Source organism: Geospiza fortis, unplaced genomic scaffold, assembly GCF_000277835.1.
Source record: "Geospiza fortis unplaced genomic scaffold, GeoFor_1.0 scaffold636, whole genome shotgun sequence".
Lineage (NCBI taxonomy): Eukaryota > Metazoa > Chordata > Aves > Passeriformes > Thraupidae > Geospiza > Geospiza fortis.
Genome location: NW_005054435.1, coordinates 187,511 through 201,407, shown reverse-complemented (window position 1 = coordinate 201,407; position 13,897 = coordinate 187,511). Strand labels below are relative to the sequence as shown.

The 13,897-nt window shown below is 36.8% G+C and overlaps 1 protein-coding gene across 1 annotated transcript in view; it reads right to left on the bottom strand.

The window, feature by feature from the left end:
• The window catches only part of USP53 (ubiquitin specific peptidase 53), a 21,912-nt gene extending 12,001 nt beyond the window's left edge, over positions 1 to 9,911 (bottom strand). Inside the window, exons 1-12 of the mRNA XM_031061991.1 lie at positions 9,194 to 9,911; positions 7,358 to 7,450; positions 5,349 to 5,483; positions 4,196 to 4,309; positions 4,020 to 4,102; positions 3,612 to 3,717; positions 3,051 to 3,197; positions 2,368 to 2,517; positions 1,987 to 2,158; positions 1,174 to 1,323; positions 406 to 549; positions 5 to 20 (exon numbers count right to left, since the gene is read on the bottom strand). Coding sequence (XP_030917851.1) covers positions 5 to 20; positions 406 to 549; positions 1,174 to 1,323; positions 1,987 to 2,158; positions 2,368 to 2,517; positions 3,051 to 3,197; positions 3,612 to 3,717; positions 4,020 to 4,102; positions 4,196 to 4,309; positions 5,349 to 5,483; positions 7,358 to 7,450; positions 9,194 to 9,337 — 1,454 coding nt within the window. The 5' untranslated portion in view covers positions 9,338 to 9,911. The remainder of the gene's footprint in view (positions 1 to 4; positions 21 to 405; positions 550 to 1,173; positions 1,324 to 1,986; positions 2,159 to 2,367; positions 2,518 to 3,050; positions 3,198 to 3,611; positions 3,718 to 4,019; positions 4,103 to 4,195; positions 4,310 to 5,348; positions 5,484 to 7,357; positions 7,451 to 9,193) is intronic.
• Between the last annotated feature and the right edge of the window lie 3,986 nt (positions 9,912 to 13,897).

Here is a 13,897-nt window from a genome sequence, read left to right as displayed (position 1 = left end):
ACACTCTTCCCCAAGCAAGTCTGACAAGAGCAAAAGGAAAAAACTTCCATTACAGTTCTCATTCATGTTTCATAGAATGATTTGTGTTGGAATGGACTTCAATGTTCATCAAAGTTCCAGCTGCCTTGCCACAGGCAGGGACACCTTCCACCAGACCAGGTTGCTCAGAGCCCCATCCAACCTGGCCTTGAACACTTCCAGGGTGGAAGCAGTCATTTAACTGATATTGTTTAATGTTTCTTACAGTATCTCTACAAATCCAGTATGTATTTTAGCATACTGAAAACTGGGAAAGTGTGATCTTACAGTATGGGCTCTTAAAAGGAGAAAAAAATCTGCCCAAGCATCATTGACGCTAAAAGTTATTTAATCCATTGGTTCTCTGGTTATATTTTTAAAATTTACCTCTTTGTCTCCCAGACTCTTTCCTTGGTCCTCTGTCTGCATCTTTCCGTAAAGATGTGAAGTTTTTCATGTCAGCAGCTTTCTGGGCACACTCTCTGGATAAATCCTTCAGCCTGTCCTTTTGCTCACTGTATCCTAACTTGGCTGCAAAAAACACTTCTTGTCAAACATCCTTGCTCAAAAGTCATTCATCACCAAAACACAAACATATTTATGGACAGTAAGATTTAGGTTTTAGTGTTAGGACTACTTAAACTGACTAATGAATTGTTTGACACAGATTAGGAGTGTGAGATTTCTTTCCAACCATAAGATCAAGTCCATTAACATCCAGGACTACAAATCATGCTGATATCACAGTATTGCTGGGGAAAAGTGTACTCAAGTAGCCAGTGACCAACAGAGCCACACCTCAGCCTCAGGTCACTAATGTGCCTTTTAATCAGCAACATCACTGGAAAGCTTGATAGTGTTTGAGAAATGGAACAAGGCCTCAAGAGCCACTTCAGTTAAAGCAAAACACGGGAAATAAATATTCTGCATTTACAGCTCTCTCTGGAAAAGTTAACATTCCATGGCAGATATTCAGATATTACTTAAACATTGAGAAAATCTTTGAATAACAACTGAGTCAATGATGCAATTTTTTCCCTTAAAAATAGTCCTAGTCCCAAGGTTAGAACCCCCCTGAAATACTATCAACTGAAATGTTTCCTAATAAAACATATCTGGTTTGGCTTTTCGGGGGTGGTAGTAGGGAATACACACCTGGGCCTCTACCACCACTTGCTTGAATATGGCTTCTACTGAACGCTGGATTATCTGGCTGAAGTTTTTTATTACTCCTTTGATTAGTGGAATCTCCAATTCCATTCTCTTTCACGTGGTCTGATTTAGCAGCCGAATGCTTTTCAAATCCTATCAAACAACATATTTATCTTTAGAAATAAAAAGCTTCCTAATTTAAATTTCTACTATATAAAATTTTAAACAGAGAGAAAGCTTTTTCATTCTGGATTAAAAAGCCAGAAGAGAAACATCACCAAAAACCACACTACATTTCAATAGACTAGGCAATAAGATTCTCTAATACTTTATAAACTGCCATATTTATAGTGGTAGCCTGCAGTGAAACAGGGTCCTCAATTGTTTGCTGCCTGAAGTAATCGATGTTCTATTGCTGCACATGTTGTAAAGAATAACATGTCAAATGCAATTTGCCTTTTATTTAAGTTCCTTGTGAGTTATGCTTAGCATGAAATTTAAAAAGCCAACCTGAGACAGCAGTACAAATTACAGAACCAAAAGACTGGATTCTGTTTCCCATGACCAATTAGCCTCAATTTGTATCCCCTTATTAACAGGTCTAATACTGAGTATACACACACTAATCTCTTTTCTTTTGAGACTCTTTGGATAATTACTGGTATTTAAAAGTATATATATATACTTTTATATAAAAGTAATATAAAATATAAAAGTATTTCAGAACAAAGCAGCTAATCAATTTTTTCTCCTTTATAATACGCATTTCAGAAATACAGCTGATACTGTTATAAAAAAACCTATATATCTAATTACCCAGCTCTTCCCCATTTCCTCCTGCTGCTTTGCATTGAGACCAGTGAATAATCTGCTTTGGTGCATCTTCTGGAGACACAGCTGTGCCATCTGGGTTAGCATAAAATAGCAGCAATGGTTGGAAGTGACACCGAATGCACCTGGACACCACATCTTTCCATTTTGTTCCAATCTAAGAAAAAACCAAAAAACAAAACCCCAAAACTTTATCAACAGTGCTGAACCCAAATACGGAAAGAGTAATTCATTAAGCAAGAGACACCCACTGCCTAATTCCAAATGTACATGAAGATACAACATTTTAGCACAATGGGTTGCATAAACGGCAACAAAAAGATAGAACTAGTACTGTAAGGGCTAAAAATCAGATCATCATTTTACCTCTTTTACATTAGCATCATCAAACAGCACCCATTTGCAGCTCTTGGTGTGAAAGGCAAAGGCACAGTAATGTCGGCTCGTGTAGCAAATCATTCCCACCAGGAAGAGCTCACTGTTTTTCGCATTTTCATCTGTAACCCTATAAAAGAGCTGTAAAAATGATTACATATTTTATAACACGTGTCAAACACAGCCTCAATTTCCTGACCTACTGCTAGCATTTCACCAAGGCAAGTGTTACTTAATGTCCTGTTGTAGTATACAACTTGTCCTGAGCATAAATGCTGATTTTTGCACTTACTATGTCTATTTTAACTTTTGGGGGTTTTTTGTGTTTGAAGGAGTAAAGTATTAATGCTCTGGAATAATTCCACAAATTTCAAACGGAAAATGATATTCCTAGATTTTCAACGAGGAAGTCTCCTAGATTAATCATTGTACTTAGGGACAAAACACTTCCAACAGGACCTTTTCCTTTCACAGAAACTACATCAAGCAGCACACTATAAAGAACTGTAAAAGTAGACATAAACTGCATATATTTATATAAACTTTATGTCGAGTTAAGTCGCGCTTATAAAAGATACACATGAATATCTCTATTTTTTATATATTCCCATACATAAAATAAAAAGTAAAACTAAATTCTAGAAAAAGCAAAGAGTAAGTTTTAGGCCAGATACCCCTGGAAGATAAAGTTGTGTTGCCAGATTCCGCATAACCTCTTCTGTCAGGTCAGAGTGTTCTGAATCCCAGACCAAACCGATGGTGACAATCTCAGGACAATTCATAAGAACACGACGAATTTTTATTTTTTGACCACAATTACTCTAGAAAAAAGGAAACAAAAACCATGATGGGAAGGAAAACAAAAGTGTTTAAAGATTCGAAGTCCGAAGGTGAGTCACTACACAAGAATTAGTTCAAAAAAGCAACTCTGCAATGTCTTTAATCCCAAAATTTAGTTATGGTGTTTGTTCCTAACAATTTAAGGATAACATTCTTCATCATAAAAACACTTTAATGAAGACTACAGCTTAACTTCTATATTCAATCAGTACCTTAAAACAAATCTCTATAACTGGAACAATAAAACATAAGTGTAAGAGCTTTTTTTGCCCTAAGTTGACTGCTCTGAAGCAGCAACACAAGCCTGCTTTTAGAGGAACACTTCTAGCCTGATTTAACATCCCAAAAAGTTCTCCCTTGTATCCCAAAGTCATGTCACTTTTTTGTTTACTTACAGGACACTTTCTGTAGTCGTCAGCAGTATTTGCTGCCTGCAGCAATTCCGCAAACATTTCTGGCTTGAGACGTTCATGCCTCTCCATCATTTTTTCTACTTCATTACTGCAAAAAATAAATTATATACCTATGGATCTCCCTTCTAAAGAGTAACAGATTTTAATTAACTGTGTTGTATAACTAAAAAGACACACAGTACTAAAACAGTAGCAACACAAATTTTTTTGTCAAGCCCTCTCTACATCTTGCTTTTGAAATCCAAATGCTATTTTTGAACAGTATCTCAAAAGCACATTGCAACCAAAAAAATCCAGATTAATTTTTAACACTTAAAAGCCTGGCATGCTTTTGCATATTATTAGAAGGGTGCGTATAGAAAAGTGAGTAACAAGAATAAAAGCTCTTACCACAGGGCTGTGGTGGAAATGTAACGCACAAATTCCGTAAAAGGCAATGGATCTGATGATGCTCCACAACTGCGACACACACACTAGGAAAAAAAAAACAAAAACAACTTTTGCTTTTATTTACTAAGGAAAGAGAAAACAAGGTATTTGTTAAACCAATCAAATGAAGGTCTGACCTGCTCATACAGGGTCATAGCAAACTTCTGGTGAGAAATACAGGATTTCGAAGTGCACATATCTGTTTCACTGTTTGGCACTAAGTGGAAATGAATCCTCTCAAGGATATTTTCCTAAAAAGAAATAATAATATAAATGCAAACTGAACTGATGAAGTCAGAACACATGATGAACATTACCATGTAGTACTCCAACTATGCCCCTTGGCTCCAAAATGCTGTGGCTGCAAAGAGTTTGTCCCCTGAATTATCAAGGCCACTTTTTCCTTTTGTCAAAAATATCAAAGGTAATGGAAAGAAGTGAATCTATTCAGGTAGATCAGACAGATGATTATTGAGTAGATGGAACAGTAATAAGAGGCTCTCTTTCATGACTGCAAGATCTCGAATAGCCTCTTTAAGGAGTTCTGCATTGGATTTTCCTACATATGTGAAGAAACATCTAGCAGGTAGGAATTAATTTGTGGATACTCCCAAAGGATGTCCAAAGCTGAAAGTAACTGAAGCAGCAACCATATTTCCTGCCCCTCAAATCCATGTCTGAATGTTAATACTGCAGGTGTTTCATGGTGAACATTTTCACTGTCTAACACAGGAGCTCTTAGGAAGGTTTCTTTACCAGAGTTCTGTGACATCTGGAGTTACCTTTGAAGGCCACAGCAGTGGCTTGGTGTTTTTCAGTAAGACACTTCACTGAAGCAGAAAGTAACTACAGCAAAATCTTCCAGTATTTGTTCACTCTTGGATAAGACAATGGAAATCTCTTCTACAGAAGAATTCAGCAATGAGCTGGCCAGTTGTAACACACTGTATTTCAATAGCTGGTGACCCAGTACTTCAAGGAACAGACAATATATTCAAATCCATAGGTGCTTCTCCTGAGAAGACAACCTTTCTCTCCATCAAAATATTTTTAAGAGTGACTCAGAGTTCATCATCAGCTACAAAGTTAAGGGAGGAAAGTATGGAACAAATGCAAGAGTACTCCATCCCCCTTACCTGACACTTTTACTCCATGTGTCTGTTGCCCTAAACAGGCATAAAGAAGCTCAGCAGGATCATGTTATTTAAATCCTACCCATGAGCCTGGAGCTAACAAAACCCCTAAACTAATTCTACTAGAATTCTACTGAACTCTCATGAAGACACTTACAAAGCATTCTGCTGCATCATCCATGAATCCCAGCTGGAAACGCTGCTCATCCTTGAAGCTTTCGGCGAGGGCGTGTCTCATGTTATCCGACGGGAGGGCTTTCTCTCGGCTGTGCTGGAACTGGGAAAAGATGGCCTAGGAGGAAATGCAGTGCTTACTTAGCTTCATTAACCACTTGGCTAGACACTGCTTCTACACAAATACATCAGTTCTTGCATAAACATGTGAAATGTTTATATTTATAATGCTTATAAATTTCAAAATTACTGTTTTCTCTTCAAGTTACTACATTTGTATTCTGCTGATTCCTCTACAAGAAGTTATGGTACCAAAATAAACACTGAACCTGTAGAACAACAACATACAAATACAAAACTAAAAGTGATTGACTTGAGCTCCCAGAGGCATCACAAGCCCCGTTCTGTAATTATACAGTTTTTTTAATTTGGCCCCTGGAATAGCAGTTCATCCATATGTATCTCATGTCTACAGATGGTGTGTATTTCTTAGGGCATAATGTAATACCACTCATGATTCACTAAATAATGTGATATTTACTGCTTAGGAGAGGAGTATATCTTTATTAAAATTATAAACCTCCCATAAATTAGATAAATGCCAATAATCCTTGCTATGAAATTAGCTCAGTGCTGAACTGGTGCACAAAAACACAAGAGAAAAGGTCAATATCTGCAGTTCTGGGACATGATAATAAATTGCACTTGGTTTTTAATTCATTTCCCAGAAGAGAGAGTTGGCTGCTACTTTTCTTTTTGGCAGGGATATCCACCCAAGTGAGCTCATCATTTAGCAAGTAAAGGAGGTTGATTCTGAAAGAACTGAAAGTTAAAAGCTATTAAATGAATTACAGATTTGCAGATATTTAAAGGTGTCTTCCCCAGTTAAGAATTCTAAGTCGAACTTTACAGAGAACCGAAGAGACTAAAGACAAAGCAAGTCAGGAGAAGCCATGTAAGACATAAATAAGGATAGGCATTCTTCACATAGGCTTCCTATGGTTAAAGTCTGTTGGGTAGAAGGCAAAGATAAAACAGAGAAGCAAAGTCTCACTGCTAACAAAAAGTATTGCTTTAACCATGATGCATTCCAGGGTGTCTCTCAAGTATTTAATCTTCCCTCTCAAAACAAAAAGCAGGGACTACTGACAAAAATTACAGCCATTACTATCTCCATGCAAACATTCAAAATGAAGTTTTTAACAGATCTGCTTTGAAAGCATTTATCACTCCTTATTTTGGCTGCTAGCTCATTTTTTGTTATGCAACATAGCTTTATATGTCCAGCTAAAAAAAAATAAATCACAAGCAGTACAGATAAGGAGGTGTGCAGACAGGTATGCTCAGTTTAGTGGCCTGCACAGTCCAAGTCCCAGAATTTATTGGCTAGGCTTTTAGTTCATAGGAGAATTTGACAGAGATAAAATATCCTTCATTGTTAAACAGGTAAGAAGGGTTACAACAGCCTAAGAGCATAAAAAGAACCCCAACCCAACCAAAAAATCCACTCAAGTCACAAACAAGTCACTGTTTATCCTCATCCAGTGTATATATTGCATGGAAATTAACATGCCCAAGATTCTGAACACAGAACAAAGAGAATTACTCAACCAGCGTCTTAAAAAGCCAAGAAAGCAAAATCAGTAGTGTACAGAACAAGTGGGGACAGATCCTTCCAAATAAATTAAGTATTCTTTTTTGAGGTAAGTACATAGGGCATAGAGTTAAATATCACAAATACATTGTTAAAAATATAACTTATGCCATTCTAATCAACTCCAGAATCCTGCAAAATTTCTTCTTTAAATACAAGAAAATATTTCTCTAACAAACCTTTGTTAAAAATGTCCTTAAAACTAAATTGCTTCTTTACAAAAAGAATGACTTGGTCATCCAGGGATAGGCATGATACAGACACACACTTCCAAAAAAAAAATTTACATTCGTTTTCCCTCATTGTGAAATATGATTTGTCCAGAATTTTTTATCTACCTTTAAAGCACAAAATATGCAGGCATCTCCTTGACACACGTGTCCAGTTAAACCTCTTAAACTTCGTCGAAATATGTCAAGTTGCCATAATACCTATAAAAAGAAAGAGAAAATCAGTAATCAGTTCTGAAGGGTCTTTGCTTACACAACATACAGTAGATTTTAATAGTTTTTTTATTTCACATAACATACAACTTAAGTATCAATATTGCTGCAGGAAATGTGGGTTTTTTCCATTAGTTTGGTAACTTTTGGAAGTGGAAATGAAAGTTTTACATTCAGCACTTAAAATTTAGATCTGTCTTTTAAACTTTTTAACACAATGTATTTTGGAGAAAGAGCTGAAGTATTCTCAAGGAAACAAGCAGCAATGTAAACCCTGTACATGGACTGCAGCTGTTTTCTTAAAGCTCTACATAAAAGTCAAGTCCTATAGGATATTCTTACAGTCTCTTATCAAAATGATTGCTGAAATACATTTCCACAGATCAAAATAATTCTGGTGCTTACAGAGGTATGTTTCTACCTCTTATTTGGGTAAATACCCCACAAAAATGTAATAACAGCTTGGCTACACCCCCTGCTTTCAATATCTAATGTCTTCTGTACACATGAAGTAAAGCAGTTCAGAAAGTTGTCCATTAAAGAAATAAAAATAAAACCCCTAAAAATGAGTTGTCAAGAGGCACAGTAAGACAACAGCTGCAAATTCAGGGGGGGAAAGATATCCTATCTATAAATATAAAAGCTAAAATGAAATAGGATGTGTTGGAAACCGAAAGTCCAAAGCTCAGTTCTGAAGGTGGAGCAGAGGTTAAAAGAAAAGAAAGGAACACATTCTTCCTTGTAAAAGGGCAGTCACCAACCATCTGCCACTGCTTGATAAACAGCACCGGGTTGTGAAGTTGTAGGATTGTCTGAAAGTAGAACTAAAAATTACTTGGGGCTTCATTTTATGGCACCTAAGTGAAAATAGCAGAACTGCAGGAGAATATAGGTCATGCTGCTCCCATTGGATGCAAAACAGTAAACACTCTACTAAAACCACAGTACAATTTTATTTGAATTACATACAGATACTATACACACCACATAGCTATACCTCTCATATCTCCAAGTTTTAAATCCATGCCAATTTTAAGTCTTCCAATTTTTAGAAAGACTTTAGGAAGTCCTTGTCTATTAAGTCCTCTGCCAGTTTGAGAAATCATTCTGTACAACTTAAAAACATTCAGATCCAAACTCTGAGCATTACAAGAAGTACCTTAGAAGGTAGAACTCTTAGAAAAATTCTTCTAAGAAGAAGAATTCCAAGTCATATTTCTTGTGTACCAAGTGTATCTCCTACTCTAATTCCACAAACCTCTCCTAAGATTAGAATCAAAGCCCTCACTATATGTGCATATTCTGATATATCCCAGCATCACAGGCTTGCCCCCGTACTAATTCTGAGAAAATGAGATTTTAATAAAAATAGTGTCCTAGTCAATACAAGTAGTAATTGTTGCCCCCCACATAAAAAAGTGTCATATAAATTTTGAAAGTTATTTTGCTATGCTTGACAGAAACATTACTTTTAAAATCCAAGAAGAAAGTTTTAAAGTTCTAACTCCTACATTTTCAAAAACAAAAGCAAAGTTTTTCAGATATTCTTGATGCATGCAAATAAAATTTTGTGCAAAATAAAATATTAAAACTCTCAACTCTTTACAGCTAAATGCTGAATAAAATTACCTTCATAACAGTGTCTTATTCCTACAATTGCCATTTTTATTTCCCACACATACTCAGGAAAGTCTACTCCAAAAATGTTTATAGATAAATTTTTTTTCTTACCTGAACAGCACTATTAAGAAAGCAGCTGTTTTGTCCAGGTTCATTTAATAAGCCTTTTGTAGGGGCCAGGGACAGGATACTTCCAGGCTGATAAACTTTTCCGAGGTTACCCCCAGGTTTCCTTAGGAATTTCACCCATGCCATTATTTTTTAGAGTTTATAATCACAATGTTCACACTTAAATATTTAAGGATATGATGGGTGCAAGGCAAAGAAGGTGGTTCTACAATAATATTTCTAAAGTCATGGCATTCCATTCAACTCTGTGCAGTAGTAACCATTCATGGGCTTAAGTCCATTTTCCATGAGCAGCTGTGAGCCATCCCTCAGGAGCAGTCTCTCAGTAAAAATACAGCTGGACAATGTTTTTAACCTTCAATCTTAAAAAAGTAAATAAATAAAGGTGTCCAGTTAAGGTTAAAACACGTTAAAAGTCATTAGAATACAAGTTCTTATAAGTAAGTTGCACAGTAACTGACTTCTTCCCGGGATATCAATGAAGTATTACTATAAATCATTAGCTGTATTATATTGAAAGTTTATATATGTGTGTGTGTGTGTGTGTGTATATATATATATATCACAGGACTGGAAAGTTCTTGTCAGGTGTTATACTTCTGTTCTCTCATTTTGTTCCATCTTCTTTTTACTTCTAACTGTAACCCATGAAATATATTCCAGTTTAGAAGATGTCATGCTCATTGCATTCTCTTTCCAGTGAACCTGAAATAAGAAAAGAATGGAAATTATGAAAAAAAAGAAAAATCCAAAACGTTAAAGAGCTTCTAAATTAAAAAAAAAAGATCATGGCTAAAACAACCTCTAAATCTGAAGGCAAGATGAAATAGCCAGGAAAGAAAAGAAAACATCCCCACCTAATAATTGTTTTTAAGCCATAGAGGTTACTTTATCTATCATAATCCATTATCTTCTAATTTCTTACACATCTCTAAAGATCAAAATAAAATTGCTGTAAAGATTCTCCTAAAAACCAGCAACAGCTTATAAAAAGACCATATAATACATGAGTTATTCAATCTTTGAAACTCCAAGTCTAATAAAAACATTACCAAGAAGTAAGTCATTTTATTCAACACTCAAAATCTAAGCTGGTTTTTATTTCAATTTTATGGATGGATTGTCAGCTAGTACTCAGCTTTCAGAAGTTTTTTCTGCCTACTAAACACTACATAAATGTGTCATTAACCTGGCTGCATTCTCAAAGCAACCAGAAAAACAGTGCTAACAGCAAGGCAAGAACATTCTGGTCACTGCCCCAATTCCAAGAATTTCAAATTCCAACAATAAGGATTGTTTCTCCAGCTCTTGAAGGAGCATGTTGAAGGTTAAATGAGTCCATTTCCAGAACATCCCCACAACCACATGTAAAGCCCAAGCCGTGATCCTCTCACAACAATGGATTATTCTGTCTGTTTGGCATTACTACATCACCCACACAAACATTTGGAGGAACGGAACAGAATAAATTTAAATAAACCAACACAATTGGGGTTGCATGTGTGGGAAAGAAAGAAGAAGAAAAAAAAAAGGGTAAAATTTGGGCCTCACATTTCAACAGAGATATTCACCTTAGATTTCAGAAGCATGCGAGATACTACAGACACATCAGTATGCTGTAAAACCTGCAGCTTCTCACTACAGTTCTTTCCACTGTGTAAGCTTAGCAAGATTAATGAGGAGTACTAAAAACCAAAAATTAATTGTGCAGTTGGAATACTGTATAAACTGGAAGAGAACTTAGCTCAGAACAAGCAACACCACATTGACAAAAAATCACTACAGCTCTCTAATACTGTACAGCTGGGATATGTAGCTTTCAAAAACACCCACAGGAAGTCTTGCACCCATAAAACCATTCCCCTTTATTTAAGACAAACATTGGTACTTGCTTGTATTTAAAAGTAAAATCAATAACTGGAACCTAACCAAAACTCTCTTTTGCCCCATGAATAATCAGATGAGTTCTGTTTGTTTACTGATGTTACTGTATCTCACCCGTAAGTAATTTGATTTAATAATACTGGAGATAGGAAGTGTGATTTGTGGCAGCGCTGGGCAAGGAGTCTGAAATGTAGCTGGAAACTGACCTTGACAGAACATCATGCAACAATTTTGTTTTCTTTATGTTCACTTCAGTTAACCCAGAGAGAGAATAGGAAAAAAAAATGTAGCTGGAAATGTCTACCAGTTTCAGATCTTATTAGAAATATACAATCTGTTTTGGAAACAAGAGCTCATCCAGAACAATTTAGGATAATGACAAAGAGCATTCATTTACTAAGAACTTACAGGAAGTAATTTTCTCTTGCATTTCAAGGATGCCCTACAACCAACAGTCCATGCACGAAGCATTTAGCTGTTGAACTGGCTGTCAGAAAAAGCTGTAAAGATTCAGTGCAAGAATTTAATGAAAAAGTGTTTCTGGATTAGGTCTGTGTTAGTGTCCCATTGCATTTAAATGCTTGCTGCTGAATTTCACATCCACAATGCTGTGAATACAAATAATTCCATCTATCACACAGTCTTACTCTAATCAATTGCAGAACACATTAATTGCAGGTTTTATATGTAGAAGTTCCACTGCATCAAATACTAAGGTTCATGGCTTCTCATTCATTAGTAAGAGAGGCACTGTAGATGAGCCTCCCAAGAGTGCCAGGAGCAATGGGATTAATTTGTCATCACAGCCTCTCCATAAGGTGAGAAAGCCTATAGTAGCATCTTGGTTTGAAATTTATATTGGACAAATATCTCAGTTTTGATTTGGAAAAAAAAAACAAAAAAACCCAAATAAACAAACAAAAACAAAAAACAAACAAACAAAAAAAAAACCAAAAAAACACAACCCACCCAACAAGAATATGATTGCTCTGCTGACAAGCCTGTCCCCACCACAGATGGCTCTGTAAACCAGAGAAGTGATGCTGCTGATCAGTTTTGGTTGCTTCACCTCCCATGAGTTTGGTTTAACTTTCAGGTGACTGGGACTTGGACCAGACTCCCATAATCTAAATTCACTAGTCAAATAGCACTATAATTAGGACCTGAAGACTTCTTCTTGTCTGTGGTAAGCCAGTGCTGCTAAGGGCACTGTAGCACTCATTAACCACTGGGGTTTACCAGATCTTTTTAAGTTCTTGTCTTGCCAAAGGTGTGAGTGACAGAGTCTAGACCATCAGTCAGCTGTGGCTGCCCCATCCCTGGCAGCGTTCAAGGGAAAGTTGGATGGAGCTCTGAATAGTCTGGTCTAGTGGAAAGTGCCCCTGCCCATGGCAGAGGGTTTGGAACACAATGATCCTTAAGGTCCCTTCTAAGCCAAACATTCTGTGATTGAACCATACTGAGTCTACAGTAAGTGCAGTATTTCAGGAAAAGAGTTATTTCACACAGTGCTACTGACATGCTGCAGAAGATTTTTAGCAGCTAAGAATTAAAGGAATACTTTTACCCTTTAGACTAAAGGAATTGATTGTGGACAACTGTTCTCAACCAAAGACACTAAACAAGGGCTATAAGCTCTCAAACCAATGTCTGTTTACCAGCCTAACTCCTTCCACCTTGCCCAATTTCAGTCACTGTTCTTCAGTCACAGGTGATTTCATCAAGCACCTTGCTACCCTTAGCTGTGCAGCCTTACAGGACAAAACACATGCCTGTCAAAAATTTCTGGCACTTGCCTTTACAGCTTCCAGAACAACAAATCCACTTGTCAGCAGAACTGCACGTTATCACCTGCTTGGTCGGTACACCCCAGCACGTAGCTGTGCCTGGCACAGACTCTTTAGTTTAAGAAGCAGTGTCACTAAAGAAGCTTAGAAATCAGCACAGCTGATACTTTGCCTAAACAATCACTTTCTACAAGCACATTTGGGTTTAAGCACCCCTGATATCCATCAAGATAAAACTGATGGGATAAACAGTTGGCTCTGTGAACACTGGAACTACCAGTGCCTGGGCTCTTGATAATTTTCTGCCTCATGGCTGAGTTCTTGCAGTTTTCTCCCTAGCTGGGGCATAAGCCAACTCTGCTCCTCACATCATCTTACAAGGTCTCTCTCTTCCATCCAGCTGCCTCTTTTCATGCACTTTTTAAGTACATAATCATCTTTGAGGCTTCTATCCCTTCTGTCAAATTGAGTGGAAACCTGCCAACAAGTTCAAAAGTTGTTGACTGCTTCTATCCCTGAGCTTTGGCTAAAGAATAGTTATTTACATCTCCTCAGCTTCACTTTGGAACTCTTCTCAGTGTGTTGCACAAATTACTAATGGCAAACCTTTCTCATGCCCAGTGCTGGGGTTGCTTTTAAGTCACACAGCATTTTGCTTCTGCTTGCAGTTCATGCCTCTGTGCTGAGCCTGGCAATCCCACCCAACACTGACAACTCTGGGAAATCAATTCCTAAACTGATGCAACTTAGGAATTTAGACACAAGACAACAAAAATTGTGAAGGAAGAGCGATGAAATATATTATGAGGGAATAAAGCTGTGATAGGAAACCACTAACATTCTCTGCAATGAGCCAATATTATTAGGACTGGGGTTACTGTCTCCTGCTTAACAGAAAGAAATTCATCAAAATTTCAGCCACTTGCCCCTGCAAGAATTTGAGTGCTTTCCTCAGTTCAAAAGTTTGTCATTTAAAATCGACAAATTTTGTTAACTAACAAAAATCTGATTTGCA